The sequence below is a fragment of the Sander lucioperca genome, chromosome 15 (assembly GCF_008315115.2).
Source record: "Sander lucioperca isolate FBNREF2018 chromosome 15, SLUC_FBN_1.2, whole genome shotgun sequence".
Classification (NCBI taxonomy): Eukaryota; Metazoa; Chordata; class Actinopteri; order Perciformes; family Percidae; genus Sander; species Sander lucioperca.
Genome location: NC_050187.1, coordinates 14,125,893 through 14,146,408, shown reverse-complemented (window position 1 = coordinate 14,146,408; position 20,516 = coordinate 14,125,893). Strand labels below are relative to the sequence as shown.

Sequence of the window (20,516 nt, the reverse complement as noted above, 5' to 3'; positions counted from 1 at the left end):
GCTCCAAGTAACATTGCGCATTTTTTAGGCTACAACTTTTTTTGTCACATATAGCAAACATCTCACTATCCGCCAACTGCCTGTCCCCTGAACACACTGTAAAAAATCACGGTCTCTGTAGACAGCCCAGGCTCCACAAACAACAACAAAAACAAACTGTGGCAATGCACCACGAAACATAAACAGTCTTCAAGCCAATAACAGACAAAAAGGATTTGGGGGTGGGGGTTAGAGGGTTAGTGCGTGGAAGGGAGGAGGGGCGAGCTAGCTTCCATATTGTTTGACAATACTTTGAACATCAACAAGAAGTGACATCACCCAACATCACTTAGAGCACCTTTAACACTGATTGACTAAAAGGGTCAAAACTCATCTACATAGACTATAGCGCCCCCTAATGGCCAATCTTCGCCAAATTTGGTACAGAGCAGCATGCCGAACATGGATCACAAGTTTCGTGTCGATAGCAATTACTATGGCAGAGAAATTGCAATCGTAAATGTCCCATTTGCATGCATTGAGATATTGGCCAAAACACATAAATGTTGATTATAGTGCCCCAAAATGGCCGATCGTTGCCAAATTTGGTACAGAGCATCGTAGTGGGATTTTGAACGATGATCTCAAGTTCTTTGCTGATAACATTTAATTTGACCGTGTGGTAGCTAGGTAGGAAAATTTGTTTGGTCGTCAAATGCGCTTACTTTAATGTGACAAAATTCTTTTAATAACTTTTGGTCAGGTCCATCTGTAGATGTTATGTACCAGGTTTTGTGCAGATCGGTCGCACAGCCTAGGACGAGTTTGAAAAAGTTGGTTTTGCGCATAACGCGATATTGCGAAAAAACTTTTAAGCAGAAATGGGCATGGCCTATATCATGTGATTCAGCTTGATTCAAGGAACACGTGGATGTAAGGATGTACATGTGTAATGTGGTAGTTATAGGCCAAAACACGTTTGACGTCATTATAGCGCCACCTAGTGGTCCGCGTGTAATTTTTGGTAGGTGAGGTCCATGACCCATTGTACATCTACCCTGTAAATTTAAAGTTATTCACATTAGTGTAAGTGCTGAATCCAAATGTGGGTCCCATAGGCCACGCCCACTTTCACCAATCAGTACCCCACTGTAGGGGTGGCCTCAGGAGTGGCCCTAGATGGTACCCATCAAATTTTGTAAAAATTTCGTGTCGATAGCAATTACTATGGCAGAGAAATTGCAATCGTAAATGTGCCATTTGCATGCATTGAGTTATTGGCCAAAACACATAAATGTTGATTATATCGCCCCCTAATGGCCGATCTTCGCCAAATTTGGTACAGAGCATCGTAGTGGGATTTTGAACAATGATCTCAAGTTCTTTGCTGATAACATTTAATTTGACCGAGATATGATATGATATGTGTGGTAGCAAGGTAGGAAAATTTGTTTGGTCGTCAAATGCGCTTATTTTAATGTAACAGAATTTTTTTAATAACTTTTGTTCAGGTCCATCTGTAGATGCTATGTACCAGGTTTCGTGCAGATCGGTCGCACAGCCTAGGACGAGTTCGAAAAAGTTGGTTTTGCGCGATATTGCGGAAAAAGTTTTAAGCAGAAATGGGCATGGCCTATATCATGTGATTCAGCTTGATTCAAGGAACACGTGGATGTAAGGATGTACATGTGTAATAGGGGTGGGAATCTTTTACCATCTCACGATTAAATTCGATTCCGATTCTTGAGGCCACGATTCGATTCAAAATCGATTTGATTCAAAAAGATTTTTGATTCAAAACGATTCGATTTTATCCATAATGATTTCTAATCGGGTTTCTGATCATGATCTACTCTCATCTGCTTTGCTATACAGAATGACAAACGGAGACATTAAAGTGTCTTTTTCACATTTATTAAGTTCAATTCTCAGGGAAGTGCCAGGGAAGTGCCTTTTATCAAAAACATTGTCTGGTTCTCAATTGCTACTCATTAGTAGCTAGCTATAAAATAAGTTGGAACAAAAATAAAGTGCTTCTTCATAATACAAAATGGTTGAAAATAGATGCATTTCCCAGGAAAGTTGCAGTTTACCACAAATATCATGTAGAACATAACCGGTGAAGACAAAAAAACATCTATATTTCTCAGTCAGACTCAGTAACTTAAAGAATAACAAGTTATGAAAATAAAGTGCTTCTTTCAAAATGAAAAATAGTACCCCTAAGCTACCTGTCTCTGAAATGTTCACATGTTAGTGCCACTCTGGTCGTTTCGGTTAGGGCACTGGCGACCTTTCTTTTAGTCTCATTGTAAAGCTGTGGCACAGCTGTCTCAGTGAAAAACTTGCGGGACGGTATGGTGTACCTCGGCTCTGCTGTCTGTAACATGCAGACGAACCCCTCGTTCTCCACCACACTGTAAGGCCTTAGGTCTTTGGCGATGAAGCAGGCGATAGACCGAGTTATTTTTTTTGCCCTCTCGGAGTTGGCAGGAAGTTTCGTGAAGCACTGCAGTGTGCGTTGGTCTGCAGCTGGCGGCTGCTCTGTGTCACTGAGCTCCGGGTGATGCCTATTAATATGGGCCCGCACATTTGTTGTGCTGCCGAAGTACTTGGTCTTCGTTTTGCAAAGCTTGCACACTGTGTGTGTCATGTCCAGCGCAGTGCTTCCAGGCATTCGGTAAAAACCAAAATTACGCCAAACTTTAGCTTTAAGTGAAGACGGGGCTGGTTGGATCTCCCTCTCATCCATATTTGCTTCCCCTTTGTTCTAGTGATTTACCGCTCACGTTCAAAAACCGGCTGCGTGGTGACGTCCGGACGTCCCGGATAGGCTAGTTACAAAAATGGAGGCAAACAGCCAGCTGATTTTATTTATTTATTAAATCGATTCTTGGACATTTCAGATCGATTCTGAATCGTTGCAAATGAGAATCTAGATTCTTCTGTGAATCGATTTTTTGGCACACCCCTAATGTGTAATGTGGGAGTTTGATGTCATTATAGCGCCACCTAGTGGTCCACGTGTGTAAGTTTTGGTAGGTGAGGTCCATGACCCATTGTACATCTACCCTGTAAATTTAAAGTTATTCACATTAGTGTAAGTGGTGAATCCAAACGTGGGTCCCATAGGCCACGCCCACTTTGACCCCTCAATACCCCACTGTAGGGGTGGCCTCAGGAGTGGCCCTAGATGGTACCCATCAAATTTTGCAAAAATCGGAAGAGCCGTTCATGAGATATAAACTTTTTGTACTTGTAGCGCCCCCTAGTGTCCAATTTTCGTAAAATGTGTGGGGGACCTCCAGAGGGTCATGGCAAACAAGAATCTAAAGTTTCGTGTTGATAGCATTTATTTTGGCCGAGATATGGCAAAGTTGGTGTTTTCATAGTTAGCTACACAAATTTGTTTGTGCGTAATATGCACAATTTTTATCCTATAAAAATTATTTTAATAACATTTTGTCAGGTCGGTCTGCAGATGCTACGTGCCAAGTTTCGTGCAGATCGGTCGCACGGTCTAGGAGGAGATCGAAAAAGCAGGTTTTTGATAAATCGCGATTTTTCACGCATAAAAGTTTTTTGAATGTCCGGTGTACGGTGTGGGAGTTATAGGGCCAAAAGTGTTTGTTCTGCTATAGCGCCACCTAGTGGTGGAAGTGGGTCAATTGTTGCGCCTGAGGTCCTTGCAGAGTTTTGGACCAGTCCTGAAAATGGCACCCCCCCCCCCCCCTCCCCCCAACATGTACGGTTTAGGCTGTAGCGGGAGTTTTAGGCGGAGAAGAAGAATAATGGAGGAAAATAATCCTTAGAAAAACAATAGGGTTCCACAGCCCTGCTGTGCGAACGGCGTAGCTTTGCTACCGCCGGTTCTTCCAGACTTGGGCTTGGACCCCTAATAAAGAAGAAATACAATTTGATTGTCGGTTCTAGCTCGGAGGATGTTTCTCAAATCGACCAGAGTTTAGAATGCCAACACAAAGAATGTGGAAGGTGAGGGACATCCGGTGGAACCTCCGGCGGCACCGGAACAATCCGGTAAATGAACTGTGATCCAGACTACACGCAACCTAACAGCTGAGCTGGAGCAAGGTTGACATTGCTTTGGGTTGACGCAGGCTGATTTTTTTTAAAACCGCAGCACACATCAGTTAGAAAAGACTAACAGCTAGAAATGACTACCAGGGTGTTACCAAGGACAACTTTTAAAAGTACACGTTCTGCTCATTGCCTCAGCCTGAAAACGAGACTACCCATCACATCATCTTCTTAGAAAACCTGTCTCAGTGAAACAAAAGCTGACCACAGTCTCCTCTCCTCCACACTGCCAACCTTGAGACATGCAAATTTTCCTTCCCAACATAGGAATGCTCTGTCTAACCTACTGTGTGTCTGTGAGTGATACTGAACTGAATTTATCACCGCAACACTTTGTAAGCCACCTCTCTACAGCGAGGTCACGGGTAGGGCTTGGCAATATATCAATATTATATCGGCATCGATATATGAAGCTAGTTATCGTCTTACATTTTGGATATTGTAATATCGTGATATGACACGTGTTGTCTTTTCCTGGTTTTAAAGGCTGCATTACAGTGAAGTGATGTAATTTTCTGGACTTACTTACTGTTTTATAATTATTTGCCATGGTATCCACATTATTGGTGATTATTTATCAAAACTCTCATTGTGTAAATATTTGTGAAAACACCAATAGTGAACCCTTCAATATCGCCACAATATCGACATTGATGTATTTGGTCAAAATGATCGTGATATTTGAGTTTCTCCATATCGCCCAGCTCTAGTCAGGGGTGACAGTCAGCTAAAGAACAGCATCCCTGTAGATAGTTCAGCAGCACAGTTCACTTCATACTGCCTGACATGGCCATGATCATCCCACTGTTTGCCAAATGGCTGAGGCTCCTTCACGTGCATGCTGTTATTTTACTATAATAAGAATGAAAGCATTAATGTAATATGCACAATTTTAATAAGTGTGAGCAGGATGTCGTCCTTGTTTTTGTGTGTGCATTCAGCAGCAGCACACGTCTATTAGAGCTGCATGATATGGAGAATGTGCAACGTGTTATACAGTCTTACACGCTTGTTTATTATGCACACAACCTATAGCTTTGCTAAAACTAATGCAGTGTGATTCAACAATCATGTAGAGCTCAACCATAAATTAATTATTCAATTAGTCGATTGTCAAAACTAATCTGCAACTACTTTGATAATCATTTGTCATAAAAAAAAAAACAACTAAATTGTAATGTGTATTACAAGTGTAATATGCATTTAGTAATATATTCTGATCGTGGATAATATTGATTTAGATTAAACGTTTTCTCAAGCAATGATTCACATGAAACACCTGTGTGTGTGTGTGTGTGTGTGTGTGTGTGTGTGTGTGTGTGTGTGTGTGTGTGTCACACATACTAAGCCACATTAAGGAACTCCTACTTGCTCTATGACTTGTTTTCATTGGATTTTGGACTGATGTAATACTTTACGTGAATGCAGCAGCTTCACACTAATCTATCAAAACTACAGATTATTGCCTAGTTCAGTTATATGTTTGAAATAAGGCACTGGGGGGGATTTTCTTAATTACAACTGGCTTCGTCAACCTTCTGGTGTCGTGGGCATTTGTAATTCGCTTGTTGTGCAAATTCATTTAACAATAAAGTAAGATTTCAGCAGCCTGGTGTATTAAAAGAAGAAATGACGTTGAAGAAATAATCCACCTTTCTGACTCAGGGCATTAGCCACGATTTGACCTGGAGTTAGAGAGGACTCGGCAGTCTTTTACAGTTAGTCAGTCAGTCAGTCAGGTCTAATTAAGAAACAGGACCAAGATATTGAAAGTAATTGTGCCTTGATGACAGAATGGATATGTCTGAAAGCTCCAGGTTTAACCAGCCTTATTGTGATTCAACCGAGTGCAGCACAGGCAGATACATGCAAAACTTACTTTTTATTTTGTCTTATGGAGCCAAAGTACTGCTGGTTTTGTAACCTACCTTGTGGTGCGACAGGTATAATTCAGCAGACCAGCAGGGATCTGGCTCCTGACGGACAAGCACTGCAAACAACTGGCTTTCAGGAATGGAATATACCCTACATTCAGAGTGTTATGTGTTTCCACTGGCTGCAATACTTACTTTTGTCCTTCCATTTATTGTGTAGTTTCCCAGTTTCCCATTACAATGTCTAATCAGGTCGTCCATACGACTCATTAGAAAGCGGATCTTCTCGCTGCCGGCCTCTTTCCCCTCTATCCACGTGATTTTGTCCCCTCGGATGTCTTTGGTGGAGTCGCTTTTTTGACTGACCAACTGTCCGTCTGTGAACTTGCCAGTTTTGTGCAGAGCTATAACATTATCCAAAATGCCTAGGCCAGTCTCTGCTCCTAAAAAGTTGTCCACCACACAGATGCCGTGCTTGTTCATACACGGGACTATGTACTCCACGGCAAGTTTCTGAGGGGATGCGCTGGTTTGTCCGTTAGGTGTGGCGGTGTTGTTGGACCCCTCCTCTCCCAGTCCGTCACCAGGTGCTTCTGTGTTTGTGGGTTGTGGGAAAGATGCATTGTCCGTCTGCTCGGGACTTATCTTTTCCCGGTATTTCTCCGGTGCCTTGTCGTCCCCCGACTGCGGAGGCTGCTCGGGCTTCTGTTTGGAAAGCTGCGCCTTGTCCATCTCCTTACAAATTAGCTTGTGTTTCTTCCAGTCCTGTTTCTGGTGCTCCTTGCTGCAATAGAAAGAGCTCCGGCACCTACCACACTTGAGGAGATTCTCCATTTTCCCACAAAGTTCACAGTACTGTCGGTCTCGGTCCAAATCGCTCTGCAGCTTCTCCATGTTTGCGCCTACAAAGGCGGCACTGCGCCTTTAATTCAGATCCTTCACACGCGCCCTGCTAAGCGACAACTTTGGAAACGATCCACTGCCTCTGCCACGCTACACCGAGCGAGACGGAAAAGTAAGACTCAAAACCTTGCCATTTTTTTCACACTTACTCCCTCTACACATCTTGTATCAGTGGAATAATAAAAAAACGTGCGCCCTGGACCGAGCATTTCGGGCTGGGTCGAGGTGTTCAGGAGGCATCTCAACTGGCTAGCTGTCGGTCCGAGGGTAGTGGTGCATGGCGCCGCTCAATGTGTGCTCAGCCTGTCTGTGGTCCAGCCTGCTCTGACGTCCACACTCAAGCCCCGCCCCATTGCGCTGCCTTTGCCGCTGTCGGACAAATGACTGTTCATAAAATGACTCGAAACACGTGGAAGCATTTAATCAGGGAGCATATCCTTGTCCATGTATGATAAAGTCCGCCTCTGGTCAATCAATAGAAAAGTAATCTTGACTAGACCCGTCGGCTCCAGTCGTGCAGCCTCAGTGATTATTCTCTTTAATCATTTTCACTGACATATAGGCAGTGGAGTGAAGTACATTTACTCAGTAGCCTACAAATGGAAGGTAGGCTATTTGTAGGCTACTTTTCTTGAGCATTTCAATTTAATACATTCTGATTAATTGCTGATTAAACTGCCCAACAGTTTAAAATATATAAATTAGCTCCACCTACTAGCTTTCTTACTACTTTGTATAATGCTGCTTACACAGTAATGCATTTATCCAATAATATTAAACATTATATAGCCTACATACAATCATACAATATTGAACAATTGAATATCTTACATGATGATACTGTTATTTTTGATACTTAAGATTAGTTTGCTGATAGGGCCTAATACATCTGTACTTATAGCCTACTTAAGTAAACCTTTGAATGCAGCAATTTTACTTGTAATGAAGTATATTTGGTATTGCTTCTTTTACCAAAGGGTCTGTATTGTTAAACCATCACGTTAGCCTACATAGGTTGATAGAAGGGAAACGGAGTGATTTAGTAAACATTGTGTCTGTGTAGAGCTAGAGGCAGCCCATCTTTAATACACCAAGATGGCAAAATAAAGGAAGCACTTTTATTTACAGATACAGATCCATGGATATGTGCTGGAAGGATGTTGTTTTTTTTTTTTTTTTTGAAGGGGGGGGGGGCATTGTGAATCTGTAAAGTGTGTCTGCAGCAAGTAACGCAGCCTACTGTATTACAGTTTGGGCTTAGAGCATCACTGACATGTGTGATACACATTTTATTCCTACAGTAGCACGAAGTAGTTCCCAGCAGCTTGATTAATAAAAATAACCATAACATTACGAGAACAGTTGTTATAATTACTAATGAATAAAAGAGCATTAGGAAACCCCTGCAGTTCGAAAGCTCGAATTTAAGAGCTTGAAGGTAGCACTTGAAGGCATCATCAGTCAACGTCATCATCAGTGTGTTTTGCCCTCATTCCTGGCTTGCATGTGTGGAATTCCTATCACGCAACAAAAGAATATTTTGCATAAAGATGTTGCTGGTGTTGTGATAGACGGATCAATGAGTTGGTAGGCGGTTATGAGGCTCATGATTGCGGTTGAGAGGGGACTTAAATCGACTATCGGAATGCATATTGTAACACATTTTAAATTGTTTTTTTTCTTCTGAAACATCAACTTATATTCAGCTGAATATACATTATATACATTGATAGGGTCTATCACTCATCAATTAAATGAAATCGGTGTTTGAAATACAGGGAGTGTGCTGTGCAGCGGCAAAGCGCAAGCTAAAGTTGGTACCACTCGTGTGGCACGTACACAGTCTGCAGGAGTCCCAGGAGGAGGGGTTACAGGAGAGAAGCGAGTACAGTAATCTGATCAAGAAAGGTTGGATGAAACATACTGTAGCTACTTTAATAGCAACAAATGACTCAGGCCATTCTAGGGTGGCAGTCTGAAATGTCTTGTTGCTCAATTTGGATTTTTACTTGAAACAGAAAGTATTTGGGCTTAAAGGGTGGGCCTGTCACTCCATATTGAATACATAACCTACATAAACATGCCTTTAATTAGTAGATATAGTATCTGCAACAATCAATTATGCATGACACTAAATGCTTCATAAAAAAATTAAACACACGTACAAACATGTCATTTGTTATATTCCAGGACAATTTTGATCTAAAAAAATGAAAATAAAAATTGTGATCGACCTGTAGTTAAAATTATTTGTAACAGTTTTTAATTATATAAATAAACAAATCAGCAAATATGACTTTAGTAAGTTGGGGACATGTTGTAATAAACGTAATGCCACATTCTGTTATGTTATTACATCTCTCATAATTAAAAAAACAAAACAGCTATTTTTGCTGGATGTGTAATATTTTGAAAATTCAAAAAAGCCCTACACCTGTCTGAATGTAGCCTACCCGAATTCCTGACTGGCCACTTGTGTTTTTCTTCTTTTTTATTTCACTATTATTATCTCTGTCCTGTGATTTCCTTTCGTTTATTATTGATATCTCTCGCTCGGTTATTATTTTTTCATTTAAAGAACACAGGTATACATCAACAGTATGTAGCCTACATATTGTTTTTTGTTTGTTTCAATCTGTATTCTCTTGAATATGACGTGCCTTTTTGATTGTGCCTTAAAAATAAATTATATAAAACTACATCTCCCATAATGCACTTTTCATTTCCTGCTACGCGTGTAAATCTCGCATAAGCCCCGCGAATTATGAGGACCGTATGGATGCCTGTTATTAAAAAACAATAAATACGATTTATTTCGCATCGTAGGGAATTGATACTTATTCTTGGTCAGAGATGGTAACTTGTATGTGTAAACGGAGCTGTTTTGTGTGGTGGCCTAGATAATCCATGACAGATGTAAAGTATTCTGCCTTGTTACAGTTGGTCGGCAGCACCTTCAGAGGCTAGCTAGCTAAACCAGTTCATATACAACCCTAACCGAGCTTACAATAGTTACGTTTATTAAAAGCAGACATTGCAACGCTGGAGGCATGAATAGGCGAGAAGGTAAGTCCAGTTTCTGAGACTTTACTAAGAATAACAACGTTATTAAGCAAAATGTAACGTTCCTGTTGGTTGTTGTCATCAGCAGCATGGGATGCAACGTCTGTAAACATCAAGCTAGCATAACATGCGGTATGCTCACGTTAGCTGTTAGGACTGCAGTGAAAGGATTAATATATTGATGTCTAAACTGCCTGTCTGCCTCACCGCTATTACAGCACTGTTTGCCAAGATCACACTGCAACGTTAGCTCAAGATAAGTCATTTGTTAGTAGTAGAAGTGGTGGTCCTAGCAACGACAGCTATAACCCAACAATCAGTTATTTTCATTTAATGATGAATCAGCCCACTATTGTCTCGTTTAGTTCATTAATAATTTGGTCTACAAAATGTAAGACTAGAAACAAATGCCGGAAACCCAAAGCTACAGTATGTAGGGCTGTCCTCGACTAAAGAAATTCTTAGTCGACTAACACTTATATGATTTTGTCGATTAATCGATTAGTTGATGTAATCGACAGAGCTGTGCTCTTTGAGAGGTGATTAAGACTAGAAAAAGCACAATATAAATGTAGTTAATTAACCATCTGTAAAACTGAGTTTCTCCACAATTAATCCTGCAAAAGCACCACTTTAAATCTTGTGTTTACCAGAAATGTGCTCATAAGTTTCTTGGAAATGAGTAATTAAGCATGAATAAGCATAGAAAATGACTCATCAACTAAAGAAATCTTAGTCGACTAAGACCAAAACGACCGATTAGTCGACTAATCGACTAAGAGGTGGCAGCCCTAACAGTATGTCTTCAAATAGCTTGATATGTCTGACCAGGAGTCCAAAACCCAAGGCAAGTCACTTAACTGTCATAGAAAACTAAGAAAATCGGCAGATATACATATTTGATAAGCTGGAACCCATAGATAAAAACAGTTTATATCCATGCTGAAACCAATCATTTTGTTTAGCTTTTTTATTTTATTTAAAACTGCCATAAACAATTCATCTATTATCAAAATTGTTGCAGATAAAAACATCTGTTTAGAAGTTTAAAGTTCATGTTCACACTTTAAAGAGGTACTCCAGTGATTTAGTATTACACTTTCATTACGTTTGTGGACTTGGGAGAAACAGATTTAAAAAAAACAATGGTCAAAATGAATCCAGCAGAGTATCAAAGTATCCTGAATTTAGTCCCAAAAATGGGTCAAGCCCAAAAAAATGCTAGATCCTACAATTCCCACAACATAACTCTATAGTGTCTTTTGTTAGTCCCCCATGAGGTATACACGCCAATGTGTTTCAAACTCCATACCCACAGTTTGTAACACAGACTTTATATTAAATAATTACGTCTTCAGGACAAGCCAGATTGATTAAAAACGACTAAACTGATCTACATGTGCAAAATAGGTGGAGTGCGTCTTTAATTTGACAGTGCCAGTTGAAAGAAAATGAACCCCAACTACAGTATCACCTGACTTTTGCCTCATGTCAGGTGAAGGATGTCCCCGGAGAAATGCTGATGCAGTGCAGGACCGTGATGCGAGTGCCAACCCATCCTCACCTGTCATTGCTGCTTTCAAAGGTGACTGCATCCCCAGCATTTTGATTGCATTTTCCACCCACACATTTGCTGTATTCCATGTGTGTTAATACATCAGTACTTAAACTAAACTTTTTGTTTCTGTCTCTTAAGTTTTCCAACAGGAGCTTGACACCAAACACGACAAATATGAGCGTCTTGTCAAGATCAGTCGTGACGTCACCATCGAAAGCAAGAGGACCATTTTTCTTTTACATAGAGTGACCAGGTATATACTACTGTTACAAGACGTGTTAATTGGTGCAGTTTAGTTTGGAAAAAAATAATATATTTTACAGTTATTACAGTGGCTTTAGTTTTAATTCAACTTAAAGAAAGCTGTTTTCCAGTTTCTGGAAACAGTTGTTTGTGTTGCTACATAAGGACTGTCCCAAAGCATTGGAATAACCCAATGTAACTTCTGTTTTAAAGAGGATTTTAAAGTAATGTGTGTCTTGCATTTCAAAGTTTTATTCTGTTTTATTCTCTGGATTGGAAGTGTACCAAATGCAGAGGATATTCTGAATGAAGCAGACGTGAAACTGGATGCAGTCAGGCAGAAAATCGGTCAAATTGCTGAAGAGCTCAGAGGAGAGGACATCTTTCAGTTTCACAGAGCTTTCACAGCAGGTGAGATTCCGTAGACCTTTTTTTGTTTAAGAAAGACAAATAAGCCCTTAAATAAACTCTGTGATTGTTTCATTCTCTTATAATATTGAAGTTCTGCATGAGAGTGCATGTAAAAACGTTCAAGATTAAGTTTTCCGAAAAATAATTCAGCAAAGATACCATGCCATTAACTTAAAAGCATTTAGTCATTGTCTTTGGCTTACTCAATAAGCAAAGAGGAATTTTTTTTAATCACAAATTGGACATTTTGAACTTCCCAGATCCGTGTATGTATTGTTGCATTAAAAAAAAAGGAGTAGTTGGAGGAGTTGTGCAAGTGTCAAGCACTATTTCTTTCCCCATCTTAAGTGACTTAATTAAGTGTAATGATTCAGATGAATCAATCTCATACCCAGCTCAGTAATACTGCCTATAATCTTAGAAACATGAATATTCTAGCATAAATATGCAGCTAGTAGCTAGGATGTAGAGCCATGTACAATAAGACAACAAGCTAACTTTTTGGTCTTTCCAGCAGTGTGTCTCTAGGTATGGGGGTCGGTCCACCACATTGGTCCAGACTAAATCTAGCTCAACAATTGTTGGAGATGCCATGATACTTTGTACAGACATTAATGCCCCCCCCCCCTCAGGTTGTTTTATATGAACGCTGGGGACTTCTTAACATTTCATGTAGCACCATCAGCAGGTGAAAATCTTTAGTTTTTCCAATACTTTGGTTTTATGACCAAATACCTGCAAAACTCATGCCATTTCCGGCTGTACTTTGAATTTAGTTCTAATCCCTATATATGCATATGCCCATACTTAGCTACTCACATGTACGAACGTAAACATATGCTCATAAAGATTTAGACACATCTAGTACACATGTACCCACAAAGCTGCATACAAATATCCTTCTTTCCATAAATTCAGTCTTTCAGTGTTAAATAAGAAATTCTCATCTCATTTACCTTTTTATTGTAATTCAAAAAGAGTCCTAATTGTCCTGCATTCTCTCCCATTAGCACATCATTGTATTACAAGTTCAAAAACCCTCCCCATTTGATCACATGCCGATCAGTCCTATCTCTCGTGCTGAATGAGATCTTCTCTAACAAGGCCACCTTGTGTAGCTGAATAATCCATTCATGAAAAGATGGTTCCCCTGGAGTCTTCCAGCCTTAATAAAAGATGTCTCCCCATCATATACAGTCTGGCATTAATTTCTTTCAATATAATAATACATTCCTGAATTGAGAAACAAGCTCCAGCATAGGAGTCAAAACCTTTCACTTCAAATGAACTCTGCTGTGCTGCTATCACCTCAATCGTCCTATTTGTGCTTTAGATTGATTGCAAAGTCACTGATAGTGTGAGAGCGTGACCTTAATGCAGGCCCTGGATATGATAGACACACCCTCTGATAAACTTGTTTTCCCACTAGCAACAGTATCAGTTTTTGTTAGCGTAGCCAAAGTGTCTGCAGTGTTTGGAGAAAAAATTTTACTGGGAGCGAGGGTGAGCTGTTATCTAGCAGCTGGGGAAGTCATTTTTAGATTGTGGTCACTCAGGAATCAGCGCTGCATCCTCGGCGACGTGACCAGTGGCAGTCCCCTACAATTAGACACTTCCATCCCCATTTTTATCGTCTTTATTAGATTAGATTGAATCTGGGCTCGCTTCACGGACTCTCCAAATAATCTTGGCTGGACGAGAAGTATCCAGGCATGTTTAATGGGTTTGCTTTTTTGTTTTTTTTATATATAAGGACCGTTAAAGATATTGCGGGCTAAATGTGAACATAATTGCCACTGATAACAGGGCTGCGCGGCTCTTTGATAAGCTCTTTAGCTGTACCCAGCTTGCGGCTATGAGACTGTGCACAAGCGTACCGCTGGGGCTTTTCCCATGGCGAACCACTCTGTGGTCAAACATTAAGCTCAATTAATCTGTAAATCATCTGTGGTCCATTCATCATCTCATCCAGTCCACCTATGCACACACTCAGCCCTCAACGTTTTCAACCTGTGTTCCAGTAAAATCCTTCCAATTTCCAGTTGAGTTTTCCTTGAGTCATTGTTTAGACATCTATAGTCATGTTTTTTCTTTTTTTTTTTTTTTTTTTTCTAATAACACAAACCGCTTCTGGCAGTAAGCTCAGGAACTGAACTCCGCCTGCCTGCCTCAAAGCCTGCGTAACCTTTTCATGTCATATCCTGTCCGCCTCAGACTGAGTTGTATTCACTCTAAGCCCAGGGTCACAGCTGTGGGGCCATTGGCAATGTTTAGATGTTTGTAGTGTTTTGTTGTTGTTGATAAAGGTTCTGAAAAATGAGTTGTACTTCCTTCATGAGAATAGGATAGAGTTCCTTTTAATAAGCAGTTCATTCAAAGCCCCACAACATTGACGACAAGTATTAACCAAATATTTCTCTTTAACAGGAAATATTCACGACTAAATAAGCAAAAATCGTTGGTAAAGTTATATAAAAAAAAAACATCCTTATGGTATTATTAGTGACAAGTTTAAAAGTCAAAAACTGTCCTAATAATCGCAACATCCTGAAGTACGTGCAAAAATAACAGGTGCAATCATTTGACTTTAACAGTAAGTTAGAGATCATGAAGTCAACATTTTCCAACTTGAAGCTTCTTTACCGCTTGTACATAGAACTTAATATTACATAGAACTTAATATTACATAGAACTTAATATTACATAGGACCTAATATTACATAGGACCTAATATTACATTGAAACTTAATATTACATAGGACCTAATATTACATAGGACCTAATATTACATAGAACTTAATATTACATAGGACCTAATATTACATAGGACCTAATATTACATTGAAACTTAATATTACATAGAACTTAATATTACATAGGACCTAATATTACATAGAACTTAATATTACATAGGACCTAATATTACATAGGACCTAATATTACATAGAACCTAATATTACATAGGACCTAATATTACATAGAACTTAATATTACATAGAACTTAATATTACATAGAACTTAATATTACATAGGACCTAATATTACATAGGACCTAATATTACATAGAACTTAATATTACATATAATTGAATATTACATAGGACCTAATATTACATAGAACCTAATATTACATAGAACTTAATATTATAATCTAATATTACATAGGACCTAATATTACATACCTCACTCTGCTTACCAAGGGTGCAGCTCCTGAGAACTACAGACTTTCAGGTGCAGTGCTGTTAGCCTGATGAACCTACTTCTTTCCCTGAGCTAAAAATAGCACAGGGATGCTGCGGACACAAAACAGAGTCAGTTCACAATCAAGTTGGTAGGAATGTAAACGCATGTCTACACAATGTTGAATTAAAATGACAGAAATCTCTCATCTGAAACAAGCAAACTGTTCTACGTTTGGCAGAAAGTGTGTTTATGTCGGACTCCATTGCTCAGAGTAAGAAGCTGAATGTGAAAATATTTCAGTGGGGCTTTTTTAATAATTCATAATGAGTAAACCGTCAAGTCAAGGTAAATGAAGTGGCGATGAAGCACATTCTCCTCTCGCCTCTCTGTAGCACACTGCGGTTAGCCACGCTGAGATAGGAGGCCCTTTGAAGTTCAATTGCCGCTCCGAAAGTAAACTTCAGACACAAAGCCTTCCGTCCTGTGATTATTTGATTGTTGTTTGCACAGGGCCAGAAAACAAACGAGGGGGTCATCTCAGCCTGCTCCAAAAAATGGCCACTGTTGTTCAATCAAAAGACAGCGACAGGAAGCAGGTTTTATTTGAATCATTATCTACATCTGTGATCTACACTGTGCAGATACCATGTAGTGTTTATACACACTCTACGTGCTATGCTCATTTGATACATAGTTGACCTCCTTTTTAAACTTAGCACAAAAAGTAAGGAAATTTGTGTTTGGTAGATTATTTCTCTGTGGTAACAATGCTTTTTGGCAATACATCTTATACTGTTGGAAAGCCTGTTTAGTTCCCTTTCAAATGGTGCCCCATTTGTAAGGAACATGCATTTGTGGGATGAGCAGCAGCGCTGACTATGTGGGTTGCGCCCATGAAAAATTGGCCAAATCTTCTCTGCCATTGCCAAACAGGTTATTTTGCTGTTGACACTTGTTTTGAGCTTCTGGTACCCCCACCTGTGAGCATGGGCCCTACTACTGTAAGTGCAGTCGATTCTTCTTGGAGCTGTCTGCTCCAAGAATCGACTTCAAGCTGGTGTTCCGCAAAACCAAGTAGCGGCATTATTTGGAGTGAGCCTTAGTACCATCTCCAAACTGAAGGCCAAGTTCCATATAACGGGGGATGTCAAAGACAGGCCGCAAAGTGGGCGTCCCAAGAAGACGACACCCCAAGAAGATAATTTCTTCACCCTGTCAACACTTAGGTGCCGTAGGCTATCTTCTACAGATTTGCAGTCAAGGTTTGCAGGACGATATGGCCGACGGCTCTCTGCCCAGACAATCTGGTACAGACTGCACGCAGCCAATCTCCGGTCTCGTAGGGCTGCCAGGAGTCCTGCCATGACTGCCCTTCACTATCAGGCCCGTTTGCACTGGTGTCGGCAACACGTGCACTGGAACCTGAACATGTGGAGGAATGTTCAGTGATGAGTCCAGATTCTGCCTACTGCAGTTGGATCATAGGGTCAAAGTGTGGAGAAGACGCGGAGAACGCTATGATGATTGCTGCACCGATAGAGTAACACCTTTTGGTGGAGGCAGTGTGATGGTGTGGGGCGGCATCTCCCTCACTGGAAAAACAAGGCTTGTCGTCATTGGAGGCAATCTCAATGCAGAGAGATATAAATTAGAGATGAGATTCTGCAACCAGTGGCAATCTCATATCTCCACAGTCTGGGACCAAACTCTATCCTCCAAGATGACAACGCTCGCCCCCACAGGGCGGGGTTTATCAGAGACTACCTCCAGAATGTGGGAGTGGAGAGGATGGAATGGCCTGCCAGCAGTCCTGACCTCAACACCATTGAACACTTGTGGGATCAGCTTGGGCGTGCTGTTTGTGCCAGAGTGACCAACACAACCGCGTTGGCTGACTTGCGACAAATGCTGGTTGAAGAATGGGATGCCATCCCACAGCAGTGTGTGACCAGGCTGGTGACCAGCATGAGGAGGAGGTGTCAGGCTGTTGTGGCTGTGTATGGTTCTTCCACACGCTACTGAGGCTCCTGTTTGTGAAATGAATAAATTGTTAAATTGCCAATATGTCTTGTTTCTTCAAACTTCAATCATCCAATCCACCAAACACCAAACGAGTCAATGGCAGAATATGCTGTTTGGCAATGGCAGCGAAGATTTGGCAAATTTTTCATGGGCGCAACCCACATACTCAGCGCTGCTGCTCATCCCACACATGCATGTTCCTTACAAATGGGGCACCATTTGAAAGGGAACTAAACAGGCTTTCCAACGGTATAAGATGTATTGCCAAAAAAGCATTGTTACCACAGAGATATAATCTACCAAACACAAATGTCCTTACTTTTTGTGCTAAGTTTAGTAATAGTAGTATTTTTTAGTAAATAACAAATACAAATAAATGGAGAAAATAAAGGCGCCCACTGTACCCAAAAACACATTTAGATCCTGGAGCAGTGAAATATTTGGATGTATTTTCCAATGTTTTGTAGTGATTCTTTTCAATGTTATTGTGCTTCAGGGATCCAGGAGTATGTGGAAGCGGTTTCTTTCCTGCACTATATCCGCCATCGCAGCCTTATCAGCCTGGAGGAGATCAATGCTAGACTGGTGTTCATGACAACAGAGAAGCTAGATCCAAAGGTAAATTTAAAGAAGACTTTGTGGTTAAGCTGCATGTGTTTGTTTTGTCATTTCATTTAGCAAAACCAACTCAGTATTAGTCCATGTCATGGCTGCAGTACAGACTGAAGAGTAAGAAATGTTCTTTTTTTTTTTTTTTTTTTTTTCTTTTCAAATAACAAACTTAACAAGATTTAAAAGTATTTTTGGGAAATACCATTATTCGCTTTCTGGCCATGAGTCGATATATATACCACTTTCATGTATGAACGCTGAATACGAAGCTACAGCCAACAGGGGCTCAGCTCAGCCTGGCTTTGTCCAAAGGTAAAAACTGCTCATCGTTTTTTATCATTTTACGGTTTCTTTCAAAGCAGTGGTAATGGCACACAAAGGCAACATTGGGTGTTACTATGTACTGCATTTATAATCGTTATGTGTCATTATGTCATTTTATCCACTCAGCCTGTTATTTGCAAAGATGATGTTGTTGCAGGAAAATTGCTTGAAACTTGAACATTTAGTAGAAAAGCATCATCGTGCCTCGAGAAGAATTGGACTTTGGTTATTTGTAGCCCAGGACTAGAAGCAGAGCTACACAACATAACAATCATATCTTGTAAATATTGTTGTCACCATCTTGTGTTGTCTTGTGTATAAATCCTGTTGGGATAAGGATTTCTGTGCACAATCTGTGCAAAATGATCTCAAAAAGTGTTCATAATCTTTGTCTTTTGTGGACATTCGTTTTTTGATTTTTTTATTCTTTCATCATCGTGCTTTTCATCTCAGGGTTCAGCTGAAGCCCTGCAGCCGGGAGGTCAGGTCCTGACCTTCCAGGTGACGCCTTCCGACTACCTGCTCGGCGTGGCCGACCTGACCGGCGAGCTGATGCGGATGTGCATCAGCAGCGTGGGCAACGGCGACATCGACACGCCCTTCCAGCTGAGCCAGTTCCTGCGGCAGATCCACGACGGCTTCTCCTACATCGGGAACACGGGGCCGTACGAGGTGTCCAAGAAGCTGCACACGCTGCGACAGAGCCTGGGCAAAGTGGAGGATGCCTGCTACGCCTTGCGTGTCCGCGGCTCGGAAATCCCCAAACACATGCTGGCTGACGTGTTCTCCAGTAGGACCACACTTCTCGACCCGGAGGAAGGAGTGGTTTAAGTCCTGCACAGCTTGTACAACATTGTTTATGTTCTCTATGGTGTCATTGTCTGCTCTGGTTTCGCTCCAGTTTGATGTTTGTATGCATTTTTAAATGGGATTTGGACAGATGTTTGATATGGTTCGTGACACGCTGGTTGATTTCGTTTTTATTACTACAATAAAAACAGTGTAACAATAGACAATTGATTATTTTTCTTTGATAAAGATCTGATGACCTCAGTTGTTTTGCTTGAATAAAAGTTCTGTGCCAAATATGCCATGCTCTCCCAATCTTTAGGCTGCATTGATAGTGTGTATGTGTTTTTTTCTCTCTGTCTTCCCATTCTCTCTATCACACAGATAATCTAAGGTAGAACCATTGCCGCACTCACTGCACTCACTTGCATGCTGTGTGGAGTAGGAACATTGTGACCTTTGTACATTGTACGTGCCTATTCTCAGGCTGACGCACGCGCACACACACACACACACACACACACACAACCCATTACCCCTCATTCCACCGTTAAACAATCTTTACCACGCTGCAATGATGTACATTTTGGAGCATGCTGAGAGTATTTCTGGCACATAACTGATATCTTCCTGCTGTTTCCTTATCATCTGATGGTGGTAATTATTACCATCCAGATAAACAATTCAGCAGTGTTCATGGATGGCCACAGAGTAATGTGCATACTCTATAATCAGTAACTGAAGCTCTTGTGAGTCTGATTAATCAAACCACAACGCGACTGCCCCTGTGTAGGTTTTCCAGTCTCTATCCTGGACGGCAGCTGTTGTGCGTCACAGCCTGCAATTGCTCATATGAGAACGTCATCTGGAGCTTTAGGATGAAAAATCTGCATCTCTGATTAATTCTGCTTTACGTATGAAAATGTAAGACGTTCGGTATTTTGTTGGTAATAGTTTCGTATTTGTACACAAATAAGATCATCTGTCATTCCACTGCTCTAGGGGCTCTTTCATAGAGACTGAGAGAGAAAAGGTTTCAATGTAATTTAAGTCTGCCATCTGGTGGCCAATATCAGTACCACAGTCTTCTAGGAGGGAATGCTATTCCTGTTGAAAGGAGTACTTTTGTTTTTCTGTTTTTTTTCTTATTGTACATATTTTATTGGATCAACTTTTTAATGGGTTGTTGAATTGTATCAAGGTAGTCTGAGAGACAGGTGTGTCAATCAATTAAGCAACCAAGGAACATATCAATTGGATGGTATAGTGTGTATTTCTAGTGTTATATTTAAGTATTCAAATGGGTCTTAGAAAGGCTCTGTGCTCATGCTAACTACCCAGTTTTTATTTTCATTTCAAAGAAATGAACTTTTCTGTGTAGCGTGAGAGAGCACACAGACTGTATGTAAAGAATAAAATAATATTTTAAACAGCAAATAAGAAGCTCTCATGACCAAC

The 20,516-nt window shown here is 40.5% G+C and overlaps 2 protein-coding genes across 3 annotated transcripts in view; one reads left to right on the top strand and one right to left on the bottom strand.

The window, feature by feature from the left end:
* Positions 1-7,198, bottom strand: part of egln1a (egl-9 family hypoxia-inducible factor 1a) — a 51,746-nt gene extending 44,548 nt beyond the window's left edge. The window contains exon 1 of the mRNA XM_031301338.2: positions 6,147-7,198. Coding sequence (XP_031157198.2) covers positions 6,147-6,845 — 699 coding nt within the window. The 5' untranslated portion in view covers positions 6,846-7,198. The remainder of the gene's footprint in view (positions 1-6,146) is intronic.
* A 2,378-nt stretch (positions 7,199-9,576) lies between these two features.
* tsnax (translin-associated factor X) lies at positions 9,577-19,357 on the top strand. Of its 2 annotated transcripts, none has more exons than XM_031301358.2 (6): positions 9,577-9,920; positions 11,413-11,502; positions 11,614-11,728; positions 11,999-12,129; positions 17,830-17,937; positions 18,721-19,357. In XM_031301358.2, the coding sequence occupies exons 1-6, from the start codon at positions 9,905-9,907 to the stop codon at positions 19,098-19,100; spliced, it is 840 nt and encodes a 279-aa protein (XP_031157218.1). In that variant the 5' UTR covers positions 9,577-9,904; the 3' UTR covers positions 19,101-19,357. The 2 variants fall into 2 exon arrangements, with proteins under 2 accessions (XP_031157218.1, XP_031157211.1); XM_031301351.2 differs by having other exon boundaries at positions 9,578-9,920; positions 17,830-17,951; positions 18,723-19,357.
* Positions 19,358-20,516: the final 1,159 nt, after the last annotated feature.

What these genes read in the sequence shown, in the direction of transcription:
- tsnax (XM_031301351.2), top strand. An exon ending in TCACAGAGCTTTCACAGCAG is followed by an intron (nt 12,130 to 17,829) that starts GTGAGATTCCGT and finishes ATTGTGCTTCAG; the next exon opens with GGATCCAGGAGTATGTGGAA. An exon ending in CAGAGAAGCTAGATCCAAAG is followed by an intron (nt 17,952 to 18,722) that starts GTAAATTTAAAG and finishes TTTTCATCTCAG; the next exon opens with GGTTCAGCTGAAGCCCTGCA.